At 42.5% G+C, this 14628-nt stretch overlaps 1 protein-coding gene across 1 annotated transcript in view; it reads left to right on the top strand.

Annotated features, from left to right (window-relative positions):
- The window catches only part of LOC124805019 (D-aspartate oxidase), an 81309-nt gene that overhangs the window by 56823 nt on the left and 9858 nt on the right, over window positions 1-14628 (top strand). Inside the window, exons 4-5 of the mRNA XM_047265427.1 lie at window positions 7133-7364; window positions 13932-13999. Coding sequence (XP_047121383.1) covers window positions 7133-7364; window positions 13932-13999 — 300 coding nt within the window. The remainder of the gene's footprint in view (window positions 1-7132; window positions 7365-13931; window positions 14000-14628) is intronic.

Genomic DNA, 14628 nt, shown 5'->3' with positions numbered 1-14628 from the left:
CCTGCGCTGTTTTCCAGACTCTTGGGGCTTTGTACTGTGCGTTTGATTCTCAATAAATATGAGATAAGTAAGGGCCAATGCCGAATTTGGGATTCCTTTCGGACCCGGCGACTTCTTCGTTTTCATCTCTTTTCCTTGCTTCTCAACATCCGCGATACACATTTTTACGTCGTCTGTGCTATGGTCAAACAAAGGTACCTTTGTACAATCATCCTACCTAAACGATTTTTTAAAACGCCAGTTTTAAAACTTCAGCTTTCGTTTTGTTGTTTCTATTCTCCCACCAGACTGGTCAACGAGTAAGTGAATAAAAGGCTTTGCCCCGCTTAGTGATTTTACGTAGAGCCTGAATTTTCTAGGCCTCTCGTTAAGGCCTTTTCGCTGACACATGACGGTGAAAGTTATATCCTCCGCGCATCCATCTTCTCAACTTCTACTAGCTTTCGCTTCTCGATATTTCTACATTCTTTTTTGAAGCGAGAGTGCAGCAACTCTGTTTCCTCTACATTTTCCAAATTGTGGTATTAAACCATGGTGAGTCTTTTCCGTAAATAATCCACCTACTTGGCACATAATTCTCCAGATTACGATTTACAATCAGTTTAAACGTTGCCCATAATTTCCGCACTACCATCATACTGGAACTAACTGATCTCCATTCATCGGCTAAGTATGATGCTAACAAGCGCTTATCTGTTCTTTCGAGGACAAAAACACTCGTAGCCTTCTTGAAGTATTTCATTAGCTTTATCTTTTCATCGTTTATACTTTAGGAATATTCTGTGTTTTTCAACAAATGGTCTTGGACGAGACGAGTACGTGGACCTCTTCAAAGACGATGCCATGCAGAATGGTCACTCACTTATCTGCTGGTCTCACGGCTTTCGATCACTTTCCTGAACTTAAAGGGGAGGCAAATAACGCATGCAGCGGAGAGTGAGAAGAATGACAAAGCCACAGATGTCGCGAGTTCTGCAGTCTGCAAACTTGTCCTCACAGCAGGTCGTGGTTCACGGACTGCACAGTCACCTTCACAGGATATGCGCCAGAGACTGCTCGGCGACACAGTACCAACAGTTGCTAAATCAGCAAAATCTTCTGGGTAAGGAACCAGTCCGAACACGAACTGATTCCCCGAACTGAGCTGACTGAGGCACTGTCCTCGTGATAGAATTTGTCGTTTTTCTGTCAGCTCCTGTTTCAGACGGTCCAATAATGTAGAGCAGTATGGGTCAGTTCCGGTTCTACCTTTGCTTGAGCAGTCTATCCGTTTTACGGGTTGGAAAACGAATAAGAATAGCCATCGCCTTCTCGTCAGACAAGAAAGGTTTCCGAATCTTTGACGAACTCTCACCAGTCTTCCTCCACAGTTTTAATTGTTGTTGGGGTTCAGAAGTGTGGTGATGCACTCAATTTACATTCAAGGTCTCAAACGTTCGCAGACATTCCTGAGGATGTCTGCTAAGCATTACCAGTTTCTGTGCTGAAACGCTCTGCTGTACCTTGAGCTTTTTCATGCCATGTTTTCGGAGCAGAATATCCTAGCGTACTGCTTCAGTTGAGATGCCAACAATATCAGCCGTAACGTGGAGACTCATTTTACGGCTTGTCCATTATATTATCAAAAATTTTCTCTTGACTACTACGTTATCGTCTCAACTGGTTTGTCGGAGCGTGCTTCAATTTCTATACTTGCGCTATGAGAGAAACTCTTTAAGTCAGATAAGATGAGTAGTAAATACACTGAAAAACCAAAATAATTTGACCACTGTCCGCCTGCGATATTGAATGCTTCCTTTCGGAGTATGCTGATGCATTAGCTCCATACTTAACAACCATATACAACCGTTCGCTCGACGACAGATAAGTACCCAAAGACTGGAAACTTGCACAGGTCACACCAATATTCAAGAAAGGTAGTAGGAGTAATCCACTAAATTACACGCCCACATCGCTAACTCGATATGCAGCAGGATTTTAGAACATATATTGTGTTCGAACATTGTGAATTACCTCGAATAAAACGGTCTATTGACACACAGTCAACATGGGTTTAGAAAACATCGTTCCTGTGAAACACAACTAGCTCTTTATTCACATGGAGTGCTATTGACAAGGAATTTCAGATCGATTCCGCAGTTCTGGATTTCCGGAAGGCTTTTGACACTGTACCATACAAGCGGCTCGTAGTGAAATTGCGTGCTTATGGAATATCGTCTCAGTTATGTGACTGAATTTGTGATTTCCTGTCGGAGAGGTCACAGTTCGTAGTAATTGACGGAAAGTCATCGAGTAAAACAGAAGTGATTTCTGGCGTTCCCAAAGGTAGTGTTATAGGCCTTTTGCTCTTCCTTATCTATATAAACGATTTTGGAGACAATCTGAGCAGCCGTCTTCGGTTGTCTGCAGATGACGCTGTCGTTTATCGACTAATAAAGACATCAGAAGATCAAAACAAACTACAAAACGATTTATAAAAGATATCTGAATGGTGTGAAAAGTGGTAAATAACAAAAAGTGTGAGGTCATTCACATGAGTGCTTAAAGGAACTTGTTAAACTTCGGTTACACGATAAATCAGTCTACTCTAAAAGCCGTAAATTCAACTAATTACCTAGGTATTACAATTACGAACAGCTTAAATTGGGAGGAACACATAGAAAATGTTGTGGAGAAGGCCAACCAAAGACTGCACTTTATTGGCAGGACACTTAGAAAATGTAACAGACCTACTAAGGTCTTATCGATCCTCTTTTAGAATACTGCTGCACGGTGTGGGATTCTTACCAGATAGGACTGACGGAGTACATCGAAAAAGTTCAAAGAAAGGCAGCACGTTTTGTATAATCGCGAAATAGGGGAGATAGTTCCACAGACATGATACGTGAATTGGAGTGGCAATCATTGAAACAAAGGCGTTTTTCGTTGTGACGGAATCTTCTCACGAAATTCCAATCACCAACTTTCTCCTCCGAATGCGAAAATATTTTGTTGACGTCGACCTGCATAGGGAGGAACGATCACCACGATAAAATAAGAGAAATCAGAACTCGTACGGAAAGATATAAATGTTCATTCATCCCGCGCGCTATACGAAATTGGAATAATAGAGAATTGTGAAGGTGGTTCGATGAACCCTCTGCCAGGCACTTAAATGTGATTTGCAGCGTATCCATGTAGATGTAGATGTAGATGCAGCCTGCTACCGTTGTGGGCACGTGACGCGGTAAGAACAGTACTTAAGCGGAGCTGAGATGAATGGAGTTTCATTCTAGTGATGATACGAGTTGCATATTATGAAATACACTGACATAAGCGACTTTGCAAAAGGCTGATACTTATGGCGCGGCATCTGGAAATTGGTATTTTGGAAACGGCGAAGCTGGTCAACTGTTCCCGCGCCACTGTCGTGAGCGTCTGCAGAAAACTGTTGAAGGGCTGTGAAATCACTAGAAGGCGACAAGGTCTTGGACCTCCACGCGTCATCACAGAATGTGGAAGTCGGAGGCTTGCTCTCTCTTTAACGCATGATATGTGGCGGTTTTTGGCAGATCTGACAACACAGTATATTACTGGTTCAGGCACAAGTGTTTCGGACTATACATAGAGTGCACGTTTTGAACATAGGGCTCCGCAGTAGGTGACCCTAACGTATCCCCACGTTAACCCAACGACACCGTCAGTTACGACTACAGTGGGCATGGAATTATCGAAATTGTACCTTTGATCATTGGAAACATCTCGTTTGATCAGGGGAAAGATGTTTCTTGCTACATCAGACCAATTGTCGTTTCCGGATACGCCGTCATCGATGAGAATAGCTGCTTGAATCATTCACCATGCCACGGACTCACGCCGGCGGGTGCAGTATTGTAGTAACTGGGACATTCACCTGCACTTCAATGGGACCTGTGGCAGTAATCGAACAGCTGTGAACTACATGAAGATTATTACGAGCCACATGCATCACTTCACGCTTGATCTCTTCCCTGATGGCGGTGTCATCTTCGAGCAGGATAACTGTCCGTGACACAAAGCCAGAACCGTGCTATAGTGGTGTGAAGAGAGTGATAGTGAAATCACGTTGACTTCTTGGCCACCAAACCCCCTGATCTATACTCGACGGATGACAGCTGGGATGCTATCGGGTGCCAGCTCCAATCCAATAAACCATCTGCCTGTAGTTTACGAAACTGCATGAATTTACAACTTGGCTAGAAGAAGGGATCTGTTGATAGGGAGCATCCCGAAACATGAAGGAACTGTCAGTGTGGTAGTGGAGGGGTAAGCTGGGGGGGGGGGGGGGGGAGGGAGGGAGGTTAAAATTGTAACGGAGTCCAAGAGATGAATGCAGTAAGCAGGTTCAAATGAAAGTAGGTTACAGTAATTATTTGGAGATGAACTGGCTTACATAGGATAGAATAATGTGGAGAGCTGCACCAAACCCGTCTTTGGACTGAAGAACACAACAACAACAACAACAACAACAGTAGCAGAGTTTGCAGATACTCATGCAATGTATAATTTGCAGTGCTGGGAAACTGAATGAATATACAGAGAAAAACTTCGAAGCAGGTATTGTCCTAACTGGAAGAAATTTATTGTGTGGAAATATAAGAGAAATTCGGTTGGCCAAAACGCAGAGAGCTGTCCAAGGTTCTGCCTGACTCCTTTCTATTGAGCACGCACACAATGTCGCTGCGCGCTTGTCTCGTTTTCGTGCCGAAGTATTGTAGTCTGCCAATCAACATTTTTCTGGCCAGCCCCCTCTGTATTGCTGGGCAGTCTCGGGTGGTGTCTAGCGCAAAAATTCGAGTTGAGACAACGTATTTGAACAGGAAAGTACTCTTGGGTTAGCCTTTGTGTGGTGTGGACGTTTTCATTATAGTTTGCAGACGAACACTGCAGAACAGCATGCTGTTTCACTCACTTCGGTGAGGCCGCCGCATGCTTTTGGGTTAATCAATACATTTCACACAATCACTTTCGCTTCTTGCAGATCATGTGGCTTTTGAATAATGTTTATACAGAATTAATTCTCCTGATTTGAATTTGTTCATATGATGACGTAAACCGACTTTTCTTTGTGATGAGACCGGAACCACGTGACCAGTTAGGTGGTGATATCCATTATTGACTGTCACATCCATGAACATTAGTGGTATGTACTCTCTGTCTTTCGTCTAAAAACATGAGAAACGATTTTATAGTAATATTTTTGGTTCATGTGACATACAGGAATTATTTAAGATTTTTGCGTGATATTTGAAACCAGTTGGCCGGCCGCTGTGGCCGAGCTGTTCTAGGCGCTTCAGTCCACAACTGCGCTGCTGCGACGGTCGCAAGTTCGAATCCTGCCTCGGGCGTGGATGTGTGTGATGTCCTTAGATTAGTTAGGTTTAAGTAGTTCTATGTCTAGGGGACTGATGACCTCAGATGTTAAGTCCCATAGTGCTTAGAGCCATTTGAACCATTTTTTTGTTTGAACCGGTTGTAATGACCCATATCGAGTTTTATATCGTGTGTAATATTTGTAAACATTAGACTGTCTTTGTAGCACAATTTGACGTTTGCCTTTCCATTACAGTAACTGGTTTCCCTTTTCCGAATTTGCAACCATGTGGCTTTAGGGCTATAACCCTTCATGAGTGCTGTGTTTCCTTATGGTATCCGTTTCCTTTTTCCTTATTTCTTCACACTAAGAGAAACACCTCCTTCTCTTCACCATACATTACCCTGGTGCCTTTTGTGGTATTTATAGCTATCAAGTAAGTCGTCGAGCCGGGGTTTGCTGATACATGCAGTTGGGAGCAACGACATCGGCAGATAAGTCCCTTCAACACAGTTCTCGTTGTTGTTTCTTAGGGGCTGAAAGTTCTCATTCTGAGTGCTTTATTTCATAACATGCATATGGAAAATGCATTGTCTAGCATTCACGTAACAGCATTACTGGTCAAACTATATCAATAGTGATTCCAGAAAATTTCAAATAAATTCTCCGTTTCGATTGCGAAAGTAGTTAAACGGTCGTTAGAATTTGTGAGTCAGATTTTGATAACAGTAAACCATGCCTAAAATTTAGCCAGAAGTCAGAGCGAAACTTGCTTCAAAAATTTAATTGAAAATTTAGTAGCTTTTTGAAAAATGATAGTAGACTTTCAGGTACAGCTGAAGATGATGATGCTGTATTGCTGTATAAGCACTAGTAAACTTACCTTATAATGCACTCTTCGAAAAGGACGATATGGAGACTGCTGATGATACAGTAATTACACTCTTATTACAAACAAAGTGTGCAGTTATGGGACGAGACGATTTTAAACCCTGGGTTCATTTCTGACAATGGATTATCTGAGATTAGTGGACCTCACTTTGAACACTTGTTATGAGTTTAAATTGTTCAAAACATTGTTCAAATGGCTCTGAGCACTATGGGACTTAACATCTGAGGTCATCAGTCCCCTAGAACTTAGAACTACTTAAACCTAAGTAGCCTAAGGACATCACACACATCCATGCCTGAGGCAGGATTCGAATCTGCGATCGAAGCAGTCGCGCGGTTCCGGACTGAAGCGCCTAGAAATGCTCGGCCACCACGGCCAGCTTTTAAATTGTTGCTATAAGACTGTTTGTCAGTAAAAAGTTAAATAACAATTTCCGAACATTTGTTTTTCATGTCAGAGTAATATAGGATACTCTACGTTCTACGATCTTTATAACAGTGATCGTAAGACTTTTTAGGACGAAGACTGTTTGCTGATGATCTGAAAGCAATATGGTCACTCCAGTTAATGATCTTATCATATATCAGACATTCCTAGCTTGACGCAGTAGCCGTGGCATCTCTTCTTAAATTTAGGGTTAAACTCGGAGGTAGGTAAGCGCTCCTGAAATGTGTGACGCTCTCTAGCCTTGTTCGTTATCACCCAGTCCATCCAAGGTACTTGATCTGCCATACTAGCTCAAACATCTCTTTGCTCGTCATGTATCTGCCAGGTATTTTTTATCTGTGCTGTATAATTGAAAGCAAATGGGCGACGGAAGGTGCAAACTGTTACTATCCCTCTCTTATACGAGGAATTGAATTAACAGGAAAGGTAATCGAACGTTTGTGTTTGCTGGCCTGTGGCAGGAGCGGCTTCAGCATGGTGACGCTGACGGCGGAGCCCACGCGGTGGCTGCCCAGCTTGCTGGAGGAGTTCAGGAGCCGAGGAGGGAAGCTGGTACACCCGTACTCCGTGCGCGACCTCAGACATCTCGAAAGGGAATACGACGCCGTCGTCAACTGCGCCGGCCTCGGCGCCGCCAAGTTCGTCAAGGATGACGACGACCCCGTCTTCCCCATCCGCGGGCAGGTCGCCAGGGTGGGTGCTCGACCACTTCTCTACTCAAACACTCGGGGTTTAATATGGCCGGTTTCCATTATGCCTTCCGCGATGTTGTACCTTCCCACTCGCAGTAAGGAACAAGGAGCTTCATAAATTTATTTTTAAATCATGATAGCTTAACACGTTTCGAACCGTACTCTTCGCCTTCGGGTGACAAACATTAATTTCAAGCAGCCATCGTTGAGATAAGACTTCAATTAAATTCGAAATATGTGTAGAAAACATAATTTTGTTTGTGCTGCCCACTTCCGTGTTAAGTTCCTACTCTTGTCTGTAAGTTAAAGGATCTTCTAGGTCAAGGAAACACGGCATATCATAGCGACACTGACAGACTTAATTGTGGTGGGACAACACTGAAGCACGTAACGTGCACGTCACTAGAGACGCCACATGACACATACACAGCCAACAACAACAACAACAACAGCACAACAAAACACCACACAAACAAGAACACACAGCAACAGAACAACGACATAAAGAATACATCAAAATAAGAAAGAAGATTCAAGATAGTACACAATGACCTAAAAGCACAAACTCACATATAAAATAACAAACATTTTCAAAAGACAAGGCATAAACATAGCATTCAAAAGAGACAGTTCAATCAAAAAATACATTCCAAAAATAACAAAAGACACAGACAGGTATCAGAAAGCAGGAACATACCAACAACAATGCAACACATGTGGTGGAAGATACGTAGGACAAACCAGCAGATCTTTCGATACTAGGTACAAAGAACATGTCAGAGTATGGAAATATCGGACAAGCCACTCAAATTTTGCAGGACATTTAAGAGAAAATAATCACAAACCTACTACAAGAGAGAAAGACATGAGAATACAATAAATAATGAAAGAAACCTCATAATCTTACAAGAAAATTACCACACTTGCGACACAAAGGCTGAAAGGAAGATACTACTAAATGACCAAGTGGATACGACTAACTACTCACTGTTCACACTGATTGATCGTGTAACAGATAGTAATCCCAATACATGATCGCGAATCCCATTTCTCTCACAAGAATATAAATGTACGTGAAAAAATAAAAAAAATTAAAGAATAAAATAGTGCACACACAAACAAACAACAGAACTTTCATGAACACACATATATTCACAGAAAAAAAAGGTTGAAAGGGAAACATGTGAAAGTTGGCAACACTACAAATGACACAATACACACAGAAAATGGCAATTAAATTGCTATACGTTGAAAACAGTGACCAAAAAGAAAAGCGCATACTTTCAACCAATTTGCCACCTGAGGGGGAGCTGTTTACTTTAAAAATAATGAATTAGACGCTGATTAGTTTATTATAAAAACCTCAACCAAATGTTTTAAATCTATAACCTGGATGTGCAAACAATAACCTGTATCTGCGGACGAAAAATTCATGTACTGTTTGAGGGCACTTACTGAAGATGTCTTGTAACTAAGGCGAAACGCGTCTGGATGCACAAAAAAAAAGAAAAAAAAATAAAAGAACTTAATGTGCATCATGCGAAAGGCGTTTCTCTTTTGAACTACTGTAATTATATTCGTAGTCATTCCTCGATAATACCAAAACGAAGTTATCCATGCATGTGTGTATTGAACTGGGGACCTAGAAACGACGGAGAGGCTTCGACCCCGCCGTAGCCCTCAGAGGTACACAACCCCCAACAGGCTACAGCAATCCACTCACCCCACCGCCGCCCCACACCGAACCCAGGGTTATTGTGCGGTTCGCCCCCAGTGGACTCCCCACCCCTCCCCGGGAACGTCTCATTCCAGACGAGTGTAACTCCAATGTTTGTATGGTAGAGTAATAATGGTGTACGCGTACATGGAGACAGAATTTGCGCAACCAACGCAGGACATAGTGTAACTGAGGCGGAACAAGGGGAACCAGCCCGCACTCGCCGAGGCAGATGGAAAACCGCCTTAAAAACCATCCACAGGCTGGTCGGCACACCGGACCTCGACACTAATCGGTAGGGCGGATTTATACCAGGGACCGGCACACCTTCCCGCTCGGAAAGCAGTGTTTTAGACAGCATGGCTAGCCGGGCGGGCAAGTTATCAAAAAAATGGCTCTGAGCACTATGGGACTTAACAGCTATGGCCATCAGTCCCCTAGAACTTAGAACTACTTAAACCTAACTAACCTAAGGACAGCACACAACACCCAGCCATCACGAGGCAGAGAAAATCCCTGACCCCGCCGGGAATCGAACCCGGGAACCCGGGCGTTGGAAGCGAGAACGCTACCGCACGACCACGAGATGCGGGCGGCAACTTATCCATACCGACGTAACTCAAGGTATTAATTAATTTTTTAAGTACACTTCCTTACGTAAAAAAAGAAGGAACGGTCGGATGTCAATATAACTTCATACATATACACACCGTCGGCCGGTATGTAAGTGATCGAGTTTCAGTTCTCTGTGACAGGTAGAATGGCGAACAGAGTACGTTAGTGTTGATCGTGTTTAGTGCCGTTACCAGGCCTGAGACGGTATATAAAGCATCAGATGCTAAGAGATCACTATGGAGGATACAGAGATGCCGCGTGCTCGTGTGGAACAGCGTTATCAGCACCTAACAGAGTTTCAGATAGGCTTTATTGTGAGGCTCCATTCTGCCGGCTGGTCGAACCGTGAAATACCCGGATTTGTAAGGCATCTGGATGTGCCAGTGGCCCAGTGGCGGAGTGCATGGAAACGTGATGACAGGCGTACTCTTCATCAAGGCTCCGATCAACCCGGGAGAATAGCCCTAGAGTGCAAGTACATACAATCCCTTCACATACGCGTTTGTCATCTGGGAACAAGTAATGGACTCCCTGCCCATCTTCTGTCATTCCGCATTATTAATCGGAGACTAGCAGAAGTCGAACTAAGAAGTTACCGTTCCATTCGTAGGCTGCCGTTAACCACAGCGCAAACGGCTGCATTTGGGATGGTGGGAAGCATGCACTGGTGGTGAATGGTGCAGAACTGTATTTAGTGATGAATCGCGGTTCTGCATACCCTAGATAACCACTGTCGGCGAGTACAGTGGTAGCCGGGGAAGAGGTCCCATTATCTCACTGTTTTGGAGAGGCACAGCGATGTTACTTCTGGCGTCACGATGTGGGTAGCCATCGGGCATGACATCGATTGATAGTGACTGAGAGAACTTTGACGGCACAACGGGCATCTTGCGTTCTCTCATGCGACAGCATCGTCGTGCCATTTTTCATCAGGACAATACTGATCGACACATGCAACGTATCTTTATGAACTGTCTGCATAACGTTTAGGTAGTCCAGAGGCCAGGAAGATCCCCAAATATCTCCCCTATAGAGCACGTGAGTGAGCAGCTCAAACGTCAGCTCCGACCCATTTCCTGTACTCGGGATATCAAGGACGAGTTGCAACATCTGTGGTCCAGCTTATCTCAGAAGAGGATACGACATTATGACGTCCTTCCCAACCGAATAAGTGCATACATCCAGACCAGGAGTGGCGGGGCTGCGAGGTCACACCGATAACAGTACTTATACTGCCAATTTTTTGTAAATTTGACTCGATTTTGTAATCACTGGAATAGCCCGTGAAATAGAATAACAGCCCTCTCACCCCTTGAAGTTTCATTTTCTTCCCTCTTCCAATTCTTGGTGCTAAATTTTTCTTTTGTCGGGCAGTGCACCTTTAAACTATTCCATTGTACAAGTCTCGTTTAGAAGGATTCAAAGCGAAAAATGGAAATTATGCTGTTTTTTCGTGCAGGGGAAACTTGACGGAAAGAAGAATAGTGATTGTAATTTTTATTTGATTGTCATGTTTACAAAGTTTTTTTTAATGACGTTACCGGTTACGGCTATGCGATTGCCGTCTGTCTTCAAAATTGAATGGAATAGACGAATCCGGTAATTTTATTCAGAAAACTTTGCAATAAAGACTATCAAATAAAAATTATATACATCATGATTGCCCTCCCGATTGTCATTTTATGTAAAATTCTGTTCAGGATATTAATTAGTGCCGGCCGGGGTGGCCGAGCGGTTCTAGGCGCTACAGTCTGGAACCGCGCGACCGCTACGGTCGTAGGTTCGAATCCTGCCTCGGGCATGGATATGCGTGATGTCCTTAGGTTAGTTAGGTTTAAGTACTTCTAAGTTCTAGGGGTCTGATGACCTCAGATGTTAAGTCCCATAGTGCTCAGAGCCATTTGAACGATTTTTTATTAATTAGCAATAAGGATGAAAAGATTGTGAATGGGCAATCATTAAAGAAATAATGTTGAGATTAAAAGAGATTTAAGTAGTTAAATTTAACAATCACTTGTGAACAATTAGGAACAGTAATTGCCCATACACGATGTTACAGCTAAATCTTCATTGTTTTCGTGAGGTACAATATAGAATGACACTAACCGTAGTGAAGACGACACTGAAACAGTAGTGATAAGTGTGAGTTTAATTGGAATCGTTAGTGTCGAAATGCTTGTCAAATAAACAATGACTGACTTACGTATTTCGCTCATTCACAGTTATATTGTCTATTTTTATGGAATGGACTATATGAATTAAAAATACGTAACGACGTTTAAATCGAATCAGTGGGACATGGGATGTGTACTAGGCACAAGCTACGGCTGTTAGCCTTCCCCTGTTCATGACTGTGTAAGTTCTACTATCCCCTCACTATCCCCCAACTAAATAAATTCCTGTGAAATTATATGTTCCAGAGCCTCAACTTCATCTATGATAATTCCGATTGTCTGTATTAAACTTGTGACTGATAGTATTCCTGGGAAACAGGTCACAATGTAAGAGGAACCTCATAAGAAGCGATCAAAAGTGGATTAAACTGCCATGATCTTGATGGAAATCAGGAATCTCTGAATGCGAACCAAACGCGTGCTTAACACTTTTTTGAAGCGACCGAGCGAGGTGGCGCAGCGGTTAGCACACTGGACTCGCATTTGGGTGGACGACGGTTCAAACCCTCGTCTGGCCATCCAGATCTGGGATTTCCGTGATTTCCCTAAATCGCTCCAGACAAATGGCAGCATGGTTCTTTTGAAAGGGCACGGCCGATTTCCTTCCCCATCCTTGGCACCATCCGAACTTGTGCTCCGTCTCTAATGACTTCGATGTCAACGGTACGTTAAGCTCAATCTTCCCTCCTTCCTTATTTTAAGGAAGCGGCTGTTTCAAATGTGGCTCGCTCTACCTGACGTCATTCAGTCTCCAGGCAGACAATTAATGCCAAGAGGTTGTCAAGTTCACCCAGCTCTCCTAACCACGCATGCGTTATTGTTGCCTTCCTCTGGAAGATTTCAAACGCTACTGTCTTCCCTATGTAAGCAGAATATTGTGCCACCCCAAGGTCTGCAGGTTTACTCAGTATTACTATGACTATGGCGGGCACTAATATCGGAGGCTGGAGTGTTTTAATCGAATGTCGCTACTTAGAAACAGAGACGATTTTATTCGAAATATATTGCAAACAAACTGATACATTCTACATCATTTCGAGGGAGCGAAATCGTGGTTCCTGGAACATGCAAACAATTCAGTAAATAATTCAGATGAGCAATGATGAAACAAGTTGCCAACTGTCACGATTCAGTGCAAACTATACTGCATGCTCTGAATGTGCTGCGATTTTTGGTCAAAAGTCAGCAGTCGTTAGACTCTGAGTTTACTGGTATTTTCCTAGTGCAGCCTTTGGAGAGGAATTAAGTGAACTATTTCATTAGAGATTACGTTTGCAGTTAGTTTACGAAAATTTACTTTACCATCTTGCACTATGATGTGAACTTTTTGAGTTGTCTACTTCGTGTTGGCTTCAAATGGTTTGGCAGCAGCGCGCTTCTACTTCTTTTGTGAGTTTTACGGCCACATTTGAGCTCCTTAATCCTGGCACCACTGAACACCACTGAGAGTTCACATGAACTGCATCTACTGCGGCTTTGATCTACGCAGCTGTCGAAAACTTCAAAAGAAATGATTTTCCTCCAAAACGCCATATTAAAGCTTCACATAACTGCAAACTAACAACATGACATCGCATCAGTAAAGCGTTTCTAGAGAAGTTCTCAACAGCACTTCTGCGTTTTAATGAAAATTTGTCAGTCAACGTACGTTGGTTTGGTTGGACTGTAGCGAAAGAGTTTAGGCCTGGAATTTAAGAAGTTTAGTGAGGGAGAATGAAACATGGTGGTTCGGGATAATAGAACCTTTTCCGTCGAGAGGACTCAGCAGAAAACAATTGTTGAGAGAAGTAGAAGGTAGGACGAGTTCCCCCGTTGTGATGAGGACGTTTGTTAAAGCTGACACGCGGCAGCATGTGGAGCACGTGGTAATGAACATAAACACACACACACACACGCACCATGCAGGAATATATTACATACTTAGACCGTACGTTTTAATTGTGATATTATTTTATTTCGATTTTTCCTTCGCGATATGGTTTTTTATTATATCTGAAATTATGAATTACATTTCTTGAACGTACAGAGATAATAAGATTTAATTTGCGGTCTCATATTTCAGGTTTATGCACCTTGGATCAAGCACGTCTTTTTGGAAGAGTTTAGCGGTGGGAACTACGTAATACCAAAGTAAGTATTAGTCTGTATTTAGAAGTATTTGGGTTGTTTATACCGGTTGGTACATTTTTGTACTTCTTGGCTTAATGTACGTGTGTTCCGTTCAGTGTTTCATATGCAGTTATGCTGTTTTAACTTTGCGCTTTTGCGTACCCGTGAAATATGGTGCCAGAAGAAAAACATGTAGTAGGTGTCTATTGCTAACTGATTTTCCAGATGTTCTACCTAATACGTGTACGGTTGAATGTAGACACGGTCTTAGCGTTTTCTGAATTTTTTTGCAACTTTAATTGAATTTTCCGTTGGTGTTTGACAGCACGTGATAAAAATATTAAATAGGGAATATTTGATAATGTTCTGCAAAATTTCGTTTATCTCATTAGTAACCTCCTTTCAGTTTCTTAAGCCGTCGACAGGTAACAAATTAATACCGCTAACACAGATAAAACTACGCGCTACTTCCACAGACATTATTTATATAGAAAATACAAAAATAATGACATGTAGATGTTTACTTTAAATGGACTACATTTTTATGTCACGAAAAAATAGTTAAATATAATTAAAAAAGGAAAAATCAAAGTTTTTTAATGTGCAGATACTTTTAACAACAGATGGAAAATCAAGCTGAATTTAAACTT

This window comes from Schistocerca piceifrons, chromosome 7 (assembly GCF_021461385.2).
Source record: "Schistocerca piceifrons isolate TAMUIC-IGC-003096 chromosome 7, iqSchPice1.1, whole genome shotgun sequence".
Taxonomy (NCBI): Eukaryota; Metazoa; Arthropoda; class Insecta; order Orthoptera; family Acrididae; genus Schistocerca; species Schistocerca piceifrons.
This window is presented reverse-complemented; position numbering and strand designations above follow the sequence as displayed.